This window comes from Gavialis gangeticus, unplaced genomic scaffold (genome assembly GCF_001723915.1).
Source record: "Gavialis gangeticus isolate Ggan-Ray unplaced genomic scaffold, GavGan_comp1, whole genome shotgun sequence".
NCBI lineage: Eukaryota > Metazoa > Chordata > Crocodylia > Gavialidae > Gavialis > Gavialis gangeticus.
In genome coordinates this window covers 61,334,127-61,348,764 of record NW_017729024.1, presented here as the reverse complement: position 1 = coordinate 61,348,764, position 14,638 = coordinate 61,334,127, and the positions used below count along the sequence as shown (strand labels likewise).

Below are 14,638 nucleotides of genomic sequence, written 5' to 3'. Positions count from 1 at the left end.
TGACCAGGAACAATGGTCACAAGCTGGCGGAGGGAAGGTTTAAGTTGGACATCAGAAGGCGCTACTTCACGGTCAGGGCGGCTAGAGTCTGGAACCAGCTTCCAAGTGAGGTGGTGCAGGCTCCCACCCTGGGGGTTTTTAAGAGGAGGTTGGATGACCACCTTACTGGGGTCGTTTGACCCCAGTGCTCTTCCTGCCATGGCAGGGGGTCGGACTAGATGATCTGCTCAGGTCCCTTCCGACCCTAGAAACTATGAAACTATAATAAATTACCATTTCACTAGAAATGTGTTTCTTTATTCCTTACTAAGGGGAACATGCTGCCCATTCTCCATAGCTACAGAGGCCACTGGCTACAAAATAAATATGGAAAGGACATGAATAGGATTAGGAGGTGCGTATACTCTGTGCAGCAAAAGAATTCAGGGAATCTGGGTGGCAGCATGGAGGGCAGCTCAGTTAGAGCCAGTAGTGTCCACCCACATGGTCTAGGCTAGCAGCTGGTTTGACAATTTGGGTTTAAGTGCCAGATCCCATCACTTGGGTCAAGTAAGCAGGCTCTGCAAACGCTGACGTGAGAAGTTACCCCCCACAGTTGAGAAAGGACTGCTTCCCCACGTTCACATAAGGCAAGTACTGCATTCATCTCCATCCATCTTGTGCTGTCACCTGCCTCTAAAACACAATTTCTATAAACAAAGGACTCATAATAGCTAGGTCCCTAGGAAAATTTCTGACTTTTGTCCTAATCAAAAGACCTGTTTGGAGCAGGCTTCCATGGTCCACTTGTTAGGGGGAAGCCTTGAGAGCACTGTTTTGCAGTATCTTCCAAAGATCAGAATCTGGAGCTCCTTCCTCTCCTTAATTTTGCTTCAAGCCCCAGCCCCTCAGTGAGAACAGTTTGTTCCCAGCTCTGGAGCTCTCAATTCTGAGTGGTCATGTCCTAGAGGAGCAAAACTGGCTTGGCACTTTATCCAATGAAATCCATGGGCCTGAATAGCCACAAGCTACAAACCAGCCCACTCACCTCCACTGGACAGGTAGCTAGCCAGACCTTGGTAAGTCATATACATCTTGCCTGGTGTGGCAGGGTCTGGTACAGTGTACTGAGCAGCCATGTCAGCACATATCACCCAGAATCTGAAACAAGAGCCACGATACAGAGGGTGAGAATCTGCAGTTTGTTTCAATGCACACGTCAACAGCAGCCCTAAGCAAGCTCAGAGCATGTCATGCCTGTACACTCTGGACTGTACATTAATCATGACCACATGGGGTAAGACCACCATGCTGCTGTAAAATAACTGTTTGTTATCAAGTAAAAGCCACATTATGCAGCCTGTACAGGGTTACAGCAGAGCAAACTGACGTGCAGTAAGTCTCCACCCCCTTTTACTGCACGGTAGCTAGTTCATTTGCCCATATACTTAGCCTTATAATTCTCTCTGACACATCTTCTTCAATTAGTGCTTATAATTCATATATCCTTTCTTTAAAACTTGTTTTCTTCTGTTATGCACTTTAAATACTGTTAACGTATTTGGACATCGGTTCCCAGATGTTAGAATGTTCCATTGGCTGACAGTGTTCTCCGTATTATCCATCCTTTTCAGGTTTACAGACTGACCTTCTAACTTGTCTTTTACCCTTACTGCACACTGAAAAGATGTATCCAAGGCAGCAGCCTGAGATTTTCCAGGTATTCTTGAGAAGCCACCCAAAACTCATAAATAAGTCAGTTAATTTATTTCTTCACACGTGTTATATAACATGCCTGTTCAACTTCACCTGGCTTTGACTCTACTCTCCTAGGATGTGTCTGTCTTAACAATCCTTAGATTTGTGTTTGCCAGGTGTACCACAAATACCAAAAAGCAGTGAAACCCCTGTTGAACTTTTGGAGGTCTCTTTCTTTACTGAGAAAAGGCTGATTCATGCCTTATAGATTAACTAAATATATCCTTTCACAGCATCTGATGAAGTGAAAGACAAAAAAGTTCAGGTTGGAAGATTCACTTAATATATTTACTCCAATCCTAGATGACCCTGAATTTAAGACAACTCCCTCAACTATTAGATTCTATACATGGAAAATTGATAAATTTATTATAATTTTCCATTTCTAGAATCTAATTATTGGAGGGCTGTCTTTAATTCACTCTCGCATCCTGCACTGCTGCAGGGGAGCAGGCAGTAGTGGGGAAGGTGGTACTGGGAGGTAAAGCAGCTTGCCTCTGACTTCTGCCTTCCCCCGGTTACCTCTGCCTCTTGCCTGCCCTTCCCCCAACCTCTACTCCCCCACCTCTCTCCTCCTCCCAGCCTCTGCTCCCCACTTCCTTCCCCCCGCACACTTCCCCTTCCTTTGCGCTAGCAGGCTCTATCCCTGTTCTACCTAGGGCGCTGTGTGAGCTGCACAACACTGCTATGGGGCTGGGCTGGGCTGGGGCTGGGCTTGTGCTCAGCACCCCAGGCTATAACATGGACAAAGCCTGCTGGCATAGGCACAGAGCAAAGATAAAGGATGGGAGGGAGAGGGGCAGGTGGGGGAACAGAAACTGCATGGGGAGGGGGTGGAAATGGGGAAAGAGGCTGCATGGGGGAAATGGCAAGGTGCAGAAGTGGCAGGGCGGAAGCGGGGGGAAAGAAACAGGCAGTAGCTGTGGCTATGGCCCATGCCTTGGGTAGGGGCTGGAGTTTGAGCCACAATCTCTGCCTGCCCTCCCCATCCCCAACCACCCTCACACTAAATTCTAAAGATAAGGGGGTTTTCTTCCATGTTAAATGGGAAAAAATACTTTGTCTTAGACTCAAGTAAATACAGTATTGGCTCATTCAACCAAAACTGTCAAGGAAATGTAACTTGTTAGAAGTACTATTTAAATTTCCACATTGGTTTATTTTTTTCACCATGTTTCTCTGTATAGAAGTTAAGTCTCAGGCTCAGTTCCTGAGATCTTATTTTGCATAACTAAGTATAACACTGTCAACCCCCTGCAAAAAATAAATTGTTGTTAATAACTCAGTTAATTTTGTTATCTAGTTTCAGACTCAGTATCTAGTACCTGGTCCTATTCACTTACTACCATTTAATGACATCCTAAGCTCCGTGCCTCTGAACAAAGATTATCAATTACATGATCAATTCGTGATAGGCTCCAACAGGGTCCAGGCTGAGCACGAACTCCGTAAGTGTTAAGTCAGGACTCTCAGGGACAGATTCCATTTCAGCTATTAGGGCACATAAGTGGATATAGGGAATTCTATTTAATCTTGCTCAAGGCTCTTAATGCAAAAGATAGGTGGGTCCTCCTCACTGCTTTTTTGTGACTCAGTATTAAAGGTCAAATGATAATGTGTTACAAAAGGAGACATTAATAGATTTTCAGAATTTGAATAGGGAATTTTCACTTAGGTACCCAAGTTCATCCACGTGCCCAATAGGTAGAATAGCATTTTGGCTTAATAGCTCAAATCTCCTGCTTCTAATGCATTAACTTTATGACATGTACCTTCTTGAAGGAAGCAAGTGTATTATGCACATGCCTAGATTAGACAACTGGAAATGGCATGCACAAAACACAGTCTATCAGCAGCTGAAGTAAAAGGTGAGTTACACACTTACCCAAAGAGTTTCACTCTCCCTTTGGAAGCTGCAGTCATTGTGCCATCTTCTTCAATAGTGTAGTCAGCAGAGATGTTGTCCTGCAGGAAGAGACCTTCTGGGTCCTTCTTAGCTAAGGCATACCATCTCCCTGAATACTGAAATGAAAGTATATTAGTGTTTGGAGTCATTATCATTGCATACAGAAACACAACCATTGACAGGAGCCTAGTGCAAATGGAAACAGCATCACCACCTGGCATTAAACTCTCCAGAGCTAGGTGATGAGCAGAAAGTTTGAATTTTGGTAACTGTGTGCTGTGCAAATTCTGCCATCAAATCCAGCAGACTCCAGACTGTAAGATCTTCGGTTAGGGGCTCAGATTAATGGTCCTTGTGTATGTGTTTCAGTTTGTATCTTCTCTTCCCTGTGATGAGTACTGGAGTAGTAACCTTCCAGTGTTAATACTGGAGGTATCTGCAGCTCAGGCAGCAATTTCACAAGTTTTGTTACACTGCCATGCTCACATGCCTCATCTATAAACCAGAAGGACCATTGTTATAACTCACAGTACACTATCTTCCCATGCAGTCTGTGGCCCCTCCAGGTATGATGTTGAGAAATGAATAAATACAGAGCAAACTGCATGGGTGTTTTTAGGACAAATGGTTATTCCTATCTCTTTTTACCATTTCAGGGTGGTACCTGATATTGCCAACAGGGACTGAATTTGAGTTTTTGCTAGAGGTCATGGACCTCTGTGGTGTAAGGTTCTGAAACAAAGCAGAAAATATGGACCCTACCCATTAGAAACAGAGGAAAAAGTTTGGCATCGATAATAGGATAAGGACAGTTGGGGTGGGGACATATAAGCTAAGAAAAAGAATACTGAAGACCTAGAACCCTATAAGTGGAGAAGAAAGAGGATCCAAGAAAACTGCTCCAGTACTGGAAGGGGCCCACAATTAACTGTAGTCTGGGAGAAGAAACTCACAGGGTTAAACACAAGCAGAAAGCTGTCTGCCTGCACTTTAACATCTGGTATCCCCATGTTTGCACTAAAGAGAAGTGGGACTTGGGGATATGATTTGTTGTTATTTTAAACAAACTTATGGTTTTCAGTTAGAAAAAAAGCTCATATAACCTAGGACAGGGGTTGTCAACCAGGGGTACACGTACCCCTGTGGGTACTTGAGAGGGCCCCAGGGGGTATGCGGCAGTGGCACGGAGAAGCAGGGAGGGGGAGGGGACTTCCAGTTTTGCCACCAGTGCTTCCAGTTTTGCTGCTGGCACGTCTGGTTTTGCCACTGCACAGGGGGCCCCTCCCCACCCCCACTTGTCGATCAGCTGCCGGGGGACCTTCCCCCACCCTACTCATCGACCAGCCGAGGGACTCCCTGCTTCTCAACCAGCTGCTGAGAGTACACCAACCAAAAAAGTCTGAAAACCCCTGACCTAGGAAGTTGCTTGCATGTTCAGGACTGAAATGCAGTAGTGTAACTAATAGTAAGGGTAGTAAAGAAGGGCTCAGGTATCACTCCATAGGCAGCTCCTTGCCACAAGTGGCCACAATGTGTTTCAGGTAGAGGTGGTTTACCCATGTCAGAAAAGTCAGGTTGCCAATCTGGCAAGCAGTATGTGTAACCACCATATTGGAATCCAAGATGGCTGCTGTGAATTCATGTTTTGGTCAACATTTCAGGCCCCGGTAGGGTTAGAAAATTAATTCCAATGACAAAACCAGCATTATATGAACAGAGGAGATCAATCGTAAGATTTCCATAGCAGTAGCCTTATTGGATTCCAAGATGGCTGCTGTGAATTTACAGTTTTGCTCACAATTAGATACTCAAAAGGTTTGCAAAATTGCTACTTCACCTCTGTTCTGTTTCAAATTACCTTAACATGAAAACCTCTGATGGAGACTATCTACAAGAGACTTGCCCTTTTTGCCTTTTAGCAAATGTTACAATGGAGCCAGTAGCATCGCTGAGTCCAGCAAAGAGTGCGTGGTACAACTGGGAATCTACAAGATGCATCATATGTCTCTAAGTAGATTTGCAGTCAATAATTAGCCAAAGTACACCTGCTGGAATTGCATGAATAAACAAGGTGCTCATTCAGTGTCGGACAGTTGCTGAATTCAACACTTATTATGGCAGTATTCTTGACAGATTATCACGTTGTGTTGATCCTGCACTGCAGTGTTGCAAAAAGCGTCATTTGGCACCATTCTTGCTACAGTTCTTTTACACGCAAAGGACATATTGCAAGACTTAAGATAGTCACTCAAGGTAGACTATGAAAGGGAAACCCTACCAACAACCCTACTAACAAGGGGTCCCAGTGTGTTCTTCACTTGATGTTGTTGGTAGGGTTTCCCTTTCATATTCTACCTTGTGTGACTTTCCTAATTATTTGGTGCCTGAAGACCACATAGGCTATTTTGCTCAGCTGGCGCAGGCCAAGTTAGCACCCCCCCCAACACCCATGCAACAACTCACCAAAACCCCCTATGTGGTGAGATGGGGCCCCAGGTAGAGGTGTTTAGGAGTGGGATTGGAGGCAAGGCTGGGATCACAGGGCAGGGGCATGGGGTGGTGACAGTGTGGGGCTGGAGCCAAGTCAGAGCCACAATATGCTGCCCACATGCCCCTGTGATAGGCTCAGGTTCTGTGGTCGGGAGGTGGCAGGGCTAGGACAGAGCTGGAAGCCAGCGCCGGGCCTCACTGAGGAGCCACAGTACCCATGTGGGGGAGAGGAGGGCTGTAAGCCCCATGGAGATGGCTCAGGAGGCTAAGGAGGAGAGGCAGGGGCAGGGGACAGCCATCTGTCACTGCCAAGTCCACCAAGTGCAGGGAACTTAGCCTCTTTCCCCCTCTCCTCATCTGTCCTCTCTCCTGGCCTGGGGTACACAGCTCACAGGCAGGGGACACAGAGTGTGAACCCAGCAATGACTCTACACCCCACCATGCACTTGAAGTGGCCAGGACTGGGCTGGGGCCAGGGCAGGCAGGTGGTGCTGGGGGACCCCCATCCTGTGCCAGTCTGCAGCTTGCCCCAGGATGCCTGCATGGTGGCAGCAGCTCCCAGCCCCATCAGCTCACTGTGGGGTATAGTGGCATGGAGCAGAGAGGCACTGGGGCAGTGGCAGCAGTGGGAGCCCTGGCGAGGGTGCTGCATCCAGCCCTGGATGCAGCTCTGTCTGACCATGCACCGTCTCCATGGAGACCAGCCTCTGGCCCTGGATGCAGTTCCTCACTGGCCCTGGACCCAGCCCTAGATGCAGCACCCTCACCAGGGCTCCTACCGCTGCCACTGCCCCTGTACCACTCTACTCCACGCTGCTACATCCCACACCAAGCCAGCAGGTCTTGGGGCTGCTGCTGCTGGTGCTGCATGGGCATCCTGGGGCAAGCTGCAGGCTGGCATGAGTTGGAGGTGCCCCAGCACGACCCAGTGGGGCAAAATCTCTCCATGGGCCAGATCTGCACTAGGACATCAAACAGATCATCTGCTCCAGCAGTTCACTGAAGGATGTGCATATTCTGCCAGAAGCATTCTAATAAGAAGATACTGGGGTCAAGTGCTGTTTGAATCAGCCAGTGCAATACACAAGCTGACAGAGAAGAATAAAGTGTTGCACTGCCAAATTGGCATCAAAGATCTAACAGCTGCTGAGGCATGTTACCATCCTGAATGCAGGTGGGAAGAACAGTGGAAGCAACAAGTCTCTCATTCCCATTTGCATGTGGAGATTGCTCAAGAAGAAGTGAGAGCATGGCATATAAAGTGATGGGTGAATGAGATGCCAGTGATGAACTAGAAGACAACTAATCTCCCATCTGTAAACATTTAAATCGACCAGGCAATAGAGCATGTTAACAAAGTTTGCAATATTACTGGAGGCATAGTAAACATAACATACAATGAATCAGTTAGACAACTTTGGGAGCTGAACTTCAAAAAAAGAAGTTACTTAACTGAGATGGTAAATCAAGTATTTGGGAATAATACAACAACAATCATAATGAAAGACAAAGGACATGACTGAAATGAGATTACAACAATGTCAAGTTGGTACAAGAGCAGTCTGAAAGGTTCCTCTTGCTTAAGGTTTCCAACAATGAGCTTTTATGTATTTCTATGGGCGATGTTGTGTTGGAAGATATTGCATTAAACTGTAGCAGGGCACTGAGTTGTGCCTGCTTCTTTAACGGCACAAGCAGCCTGTGAGGCCACTTGTGGGTGGCAGGGGGAGCTACTGTGGGATTCATGTGATGGGAACAGGGCTCGGGATGGAGCCTAAGCCCAGAGTCCCCACCAGTCAGTTAGTCTCCCGCCAGCCAGAGGTTCCCAACCCCTGAGCCCGGTGGTGGCCAGCTCAAGGCCTATTTAGACACACAGTAATTCAGAAGTCCTTTGATTGAGCATGGGGCCCAGTAAGGGGTCCCACAGTTTAGGAAAGGCTGAGACCCAGATCAGAGGGTCCATGTTAACTAGAGGCCAGACTAGAGGGTCTGAGAGCCTGGAGGAGGGGCTTTGTGCAGGACCAGGAATCCAAGAGCCCAGAGGAGGGGTTGCATGTGGGACCAGACGTCCACAAGCGTACAGGGAGATTACATAGGGGACCGGGGGTCTGAGGGCCCAAGGGGGTCACGTGTACAAATAGTTAACACTGAAGAGAGAGAACACAAGGCTTGGGGCATGGTATAGGGAAGGAAATGGAGCCATGCATTGAGCTCTTAAGGTTATGGGTGCCCTGGGGCAGGGGCACATAAATACGCACATTGCCTTTGCAGCTACAGGGGCTCTGCAGGGGCACAGGCCAGCTGAGAGAAGCTATTGAGATTAAGGGAGAATCAAGGCAGCTGAGGGTCCAGGAGGGACCCAAGGGTACTGCAGATAGACTAAGGCTTACTCTAAGGCCAGTGAGCAGCCTCCCTTATTTAACCTCTAGTAAGAACAAGATGTGGCGGGCGACCAATTAAGGGAGGGCTGTAATAGAGACTGAGCCAGGCATGGTTCATACAGTCACCAGGGGGCTTCACAGCCACGGCTGGGGCACGAACCTGCCACACAGACATTCTGAATGCACATGACAAAGGAAGAGAAATTGTGAACTTCATTATCCAGATGCTACTGAGAGCTTCTATGCAAACATACCCAAATTGACACTGAAAACCTTCAAGGATGTAAAGTCAAGTATGCGACAGTGCAGCAAAATGAAACAGATGCAGAATACAAAGGAGAGCCAGCAAAGGATACTGGCAGTGGTTGCCACAGGTAGGAGGTTCAATGTGCATGCTCTCCTACAGCACAAACTGTCTGGATACCTTCTGTCATTTTTAAACCTGACAAATCACTCCATGAGGCCTACAAAGCAGCTTTGTCACAGATCTTGATTGGAGATAAAGCACTAACTGTTCTACCAGATACTACTCCTGAGAAATCAGCTGTTATTATTGATGGCATGGCTCTTGTACAGAAAATAGGAAAGCCAAAAAACTGCATGAGCATTTGAAGATTTGGCTGACTCATTTGTGCAATAAGTGTTTGCCAACTATTTCAACACGTGTAATCAAGTTGAAGTTGTTTTTGATTGATATATATCACTATCGATAATAGCAGGCATAAGAATATTAAGGACTTAAAGTACTAGGCCACTCCACAGACTCATTAGGAGCAGATCTCTTCCACTACTGGCATCGTGGAATAGTTTTACATCCTTGCCAGCAAGCAAAGAAAACCTAGTTAATTTTCTAAGTGAGGAGCTTCTTAAGGAATTTCGCCAATGTTTCCAAAGTGAACAAGTGCTCATTATTGGTAGTTGCACTGATGGAAAAGCAGAGCACTCCAGCTTGTGTGACATTTTGCAACTGCATTCACACCAGGAAGAGGCAGATGCAAGAATTCTCTTACATGGCAAACATGCACTTGGTCAAAGATACTCCTGTCTAGTATTCTTGTGCAATGACACAGATGTACTGGTCCTTCTTCTATGGCATAAACTTGCATCTAAGATTTGGATGAAGAGAAGCAACCCAATAAGACTCCAGTTCATTCCAGTAAGACTCATTCCAGTTCATGGTATGTGTCAGAATTGCCTGAGCCAGGTGATGCATCTCTAACTGGATTCTACAGTTGCACTGGTTGTGATACCACCAGCCAGCTCAGTGGTCATGCTAAGAAAACTGCTTAGAAAGTGTTCATTCAACATCCACATCTATTGGCAGGTCTAGAAAGTAGTCCTGACGTTGATAAGGATTTGCACAGTTGTGTAAAAAAGATTGTTGTGTTGCTGTATCAGCCATCAACATCTTTGATCTTCCTGGATGTTAGCGTGAAAATTATTCCATCAAGGAAAAGCTCTGGATAGACTTCTGCCTACATACAACTTCTTTGTGCACCATGTATGTGCCAATTATCAATGTCTTATTTGGTGAAATGAGCTTGAACCTGACCAGTGTGGTTGGCAAGCTGAAAATGACAGTTATCTTCTTATCATTAATCATGCTTGAACCATTACCAGCAGAATACCTTCAGATAACAAGTTGCAAGTGAAAGAAGGAATGCCAGGGATCAGCATACTTGTGCAAGCAGGTTAATGTGCCATGCACTCCCAGCTGCGAGCAGTCTGAACCTTCTCTTCTGCCTGGTTCCAGACAAACGCCCCAGGCACTTTCAAACTCACATTTGCAACCTTTCATGTCACAAGTAACAGTTTCATACAGGTAACCATGTTCACTACCATAGCTCAGGCAGATGCTGCAGATTTCACATTAAGAGCTGACTGATGTCAATGGGGCTATGCTAAGTGAGTGCAGGCTGGAGGAACCTGAGAAAGGCTACTCCCCAGCTAGGAAGTGCAGGTTTTCTCATTCATGTTCCCTGTCTAGACTAAAAGAACCCTACCTTTCCCATTGACTGTGCACTGATAGTTCACCTTCGGGGGAATGACTTGACCATGAGTTTAGAAACAGAATTAAGTTGCAGAAGTCAGCCAGCCCAGAATAGTATCCACGAAAACATGACAGAGTGTCTGTAAACCAAGAGCATCCCTTTTGGATGATGCACAATACAGCAGATAATATTAGGTCAAATTAGTAGTAGCAGTATCTAGACTTATGTCCTGCCCTACCAGAAAGGATCAGGGTGGTCTAATTGTCATGTGCGTTGAAATACTGGATTCAGAGTTGGGGGAGGGAGGGGGCTGGTTTCCTACTGATATAATGGCAGTGGGGGGTTAATCCTACGAGTTAAGAGCAACAAAAAAGGAGCGGTTCAACTACAGAAACGGTGCTTGAGTGTGTGTATTATAGTGTTGTTATGTTTAATAATTACCCAGAATATACTGTATCAAGAAACCTTTTAGATAAGCGTAATACAGATATATAAAAAAACTCATTTAAATTGGATTACTTCTACAAACTACTTCCTGCAGATGAAGTAGTAATAATTACCCTCTTTCGGTCAAAGTTCTCTTTCACAGAGAAAGAATCCACTGCACAAGAATGAGCTAAGCAATATTCAACAGCAGAGAGGAGCATGAGTAGGAAAATATACTGTTTCTTTTTCATTCTGCAAGACAAAAGCAAACATGTTGAGTCTTATTCTGATTAATATAGACAATTAAAAATACATTATGGAAGGTCATGCATAATCCAGATACTACATATGAATTATATCAGACACGGGGTGAGCAAAGCCAACATTTTGTTTGAATTTCAACAAATAAAATAATTTACATTTTCATGTGGTTATTGCCAGATCCAATTTGGGGTGAATGAGATAGGAGGACTGCATGTTTCGCCGGGAGTGGGGTGGGGGTGGTAACCTTTTTTTGTGCAGGCAATTCCAGAAACAAACCTTCAACACTGGACAGATACACAGGAACTGCATGAGGTTGAATTTATTACATTTTTATAAAAGCAAAAGGTAGGGCAGGGTGGCACTTTAGATAGACTAATGAATAAGGTGTGAACCAGATTTCTCATGATCTATATAGCAGTTTCCCATGAAGAAACTCAACCAGCCAGATAGTCAAGCTGTTTCTCATAGGAAAAAAATAGTAGACCTGTCCCAAAAATATCAGATCCATCACTAAAAACAGCAACTTCTTTGTGGCAGGAAGGTTTTCTGTCATTAATTTAACATCTAGACAGGCATTCCTATCACAGATCCAAGTCCCCCCCACACCTTCCTCCACTCCAAGAATATGGCTCTCTGGAACCCAAAAGAGGGAGAGCTCCTGGCTCTCTGGAGCTGTCAGGGCACACTGCCCCCTTCCTGGTCCTGTCAATCAGCTGATCACTGGCACCAGGTAAGGGGGACTCTGTCAGGGCATGCTGCTGCCCCCTGCCTGGTGTTCTGGCCATGGGCTCCTCGAATACACTCTTTCCCAGGGGTTGGCAATTATTTGGCCGCAGGGCCATTTAAGAAGTTTGGGTGAATTGTCACAGGCCAGGTCAGCACTGCCCCCTCGCAACAGCTCACCAAAACTCCCTAAGTGGTTCTCCAGCCCAAATAATTGCCTGTCACTGCACAATGAGAACAAAGGTTTGGGGAACCTAACTTTTGTTCCCTGCTTCTCCCTTCATCCCCCTCCTGCCCCAAGTCCCTGGCATGCAACCAGGCTGGTGCCATGCTATATTCCCATGTTCTGAATTGGGTCATGTAAGTGCACTGCTCCTGCCCGACCCTGCCACTTGCTAGGGAATCAAGGCAGAGAGAAGTGAGGAAATACAGAATGGCACTGGCCCAGCTGGGCCCAGATGATCTGCAGCTCCCAACGCCCTTCTCCCTGAACTTCCTCCCCTGTCCCTAAGTCCCCAGCACACAGCTGAGTCATGCAGGAGCCACACCAGCTGCACCAGCGTGGCCTGAGCTGGTGTGCAGGAACACAGCATGGCACCAGCCTGGCTGCATGCTAGGGACTTGGGGTGCAGGAGGGAGTTCAGGGAGAAGGGGACTGGGATCTGTGGGTTATCCAAACCTGGCCAGGCTGGTGCTGTGTTCCCACCTTCTCTCTTCACCCCCTGCCTCGCCCAGAGTCCCCAGCAGATGGCCAGGCTGGTGCTGTGCTGTATTGCTGCATGCCGCTTTGGGCCAAGTAGGTGAAGCTGGTACGATTCCTGCCACAGGCCAGGAACTCAAGGTCGGGCAGGAGCCATGCCAACTGATCCAGTTATGTCCATGTGGGAGATCCCAAAGCAGTCCACAGGAACACAGCATGGCATCAATGCCCATGCCCCTATGTAACAGAGTACAAGTTGTGCTCTACTACTTCCAGAGGCTGGGGCAGACAGCAGAGCAGTCTGCAGGTGGCTGCACTCCCAGTCGGGCACAACTGATTGTCCTGAGGCAGAGCCCAGGTCAGGAAGGGATGTGAAGCAGTGTCCAGGCTCACTGCAAGTCCTGAGTTGCATTAAGGAGCTGGATGTGAGGCTCCAGGGGGTGGGGCCCTAAGCCTACAAGGGAGCTAGATGTGAGGCTCCTCAGCCAAGCGGATTAAGGGAATTGAGGCCCAGTGCTGGGCAGGGGATGAGGCCCCTTGTGGAGGTGTGAGGGGACCAAGAGGGTCCTGTAGGGGATCAAGAGGGTCCCATGCCAGGCAGGGTGCCCGAGGAGAAGGGATGGGCTGGGAGCCCCAAGTGGGAGTTATTAGGAGTCCCAGTGTGAGGTCATAGGGGTCAAGAGTCGCGAGGTGAGGCGCTGGTGTGAGGATCTCAGTGGGAGGGCACGGGACTATGGATCCCAGTGTGAGGCACTGGAGTAATATTGATGCCATCTGCGAGGCATGGGACATGGTATAGGGAAGGTCAGAGCTGTGTATAGGCGCTTGGTATCAGGGCAAGTAAATGGGCGGCCTCCTGCCTTGCTATCATCTTCTAATTCATATCATTAAAGGTGTGGCAGGTAAGGTAGGCAGGCGGTTAGCCCTGAGACAAGTGAGTGGGCCAACAGTTGGACTGGCCCTGGAACACACACTTGTTACACCCTACCAGACCCTGGTTCAGCAAAGCCTGGATAACCCACTGCTCCTGGCCCTCTTCCCCCTGCATCTCCTCCCCCACCAGCAGGGAGAACCTTACCTGAGCGTCGACTTGCCGGGTGCAGGGTTGGAGTGGCATTCAGGCAGCCTCAGAAGCCTGACCAGGAGCTCAGCACCCCCTGCTTTAGAGCATACACTGGGGGCTGGAGGGTGGGACAGGGCAGGCTGGCCAAGGAGGGGAGGGGAGTGGCTGCTGCTGCTGCTGCTGCTGCTGCTCCTGCAGCTGGCTGCCATGGGGAAGGTAGAAGGGTGAGAGGCACCAAAAGCCAGGGCAACTCCAGGCAGGATAAAATTCTCCTTCAGTGGACCAGCTGCGGGTTGGGTAAAATCATTCGTCAGGCCATATTTTGGCCAACTGCGCTCTTTCCTGTGCTCTGATAGTCACAGAGAAAGGCTCTGTCCCTGTAGCCAGAATATCAGCAAGTGGCAATGTTCTAGCCACGGGGTCCCCAGGACAGGTCCAGTTCCTGCAGGGTGGGGAGCAGTGAACAGAGCTGCCACCTGCCCAACTGGAGCTCTGGAAAAAGCACTGGGGTCACATGCCTACCTGAGGGACTGGCAGGCAGCCTGAGGCTGGAAGTAGCCAGCAGTCTCTGGTCCCTGTCAGCTATTGCCATGATAGGAACAGATGATCAGGCAAGACCATTGATGAGCTTGTCCAACTCAATGACAGGCTCTCTTGGGAGAAAGCCCTTTGTCACTCCCTAGCCAGACAGCATGCCTTTGTGGTAACTGTCTTGCTTTAGCCAGGCTGTGCTTGTGTGCCTGCCCATAACTCTGTATTTTTTACAGTGCTACAAATTTAGCACTAGAAAAATAATATCTGCCTGAGCCTGAAGGCGATTCCCTGCCCTCCCTTCTGCCTGGCTTCAGGTTAACCCAACTAACCATCTCTGTAATCTTGACAAAGGAAAACAAAAATTCTTATAAACTACCACCTCCATTATCACTATAATGAGAGTGTGTGTGTGTGTGTGTGTGT

At 47.6% G+C, this 14,638-nt stretch overlaps 1 protein-coding gene across 3 annotated transcripts in view; it reads right to left on the bottom strand.

Annotated features, from left to right (window-relative positions):
* The window catches only part of LOC109297420 (purpurin), a 221,201-nt gene that overhangs the window by 4,817 nt on the left and 201,746 nt on the right, over positions 1 to 14,638 (bottom strand). For all 3 annotated transcript variants that reach the window (XM_019517154.1, XM_019517153.1, XM_019517152.1), the window contains exons 2-4: positions 11,066 to 11,183; positions 3,623 to 3,759; positions 1,028 to 1,140 (exon numbers count right to left, since the gene is read on the bottom strand). In XM_019517154.1, the coding sequence (XP_019372699.1) occupies positions 1,028 to 1,140; positions 3,623 to 3,759; positions 11,066 to 11,182 (367 nt within the window). In that variant the 5' untranslated portion in view covers position 11,183. The remainder of the gene's footprint in view (positions 1 to 1,027; positions 1,141 to 3,622; positions 3,760 to 11,065; positions 11,184 to 14,638) is intronic.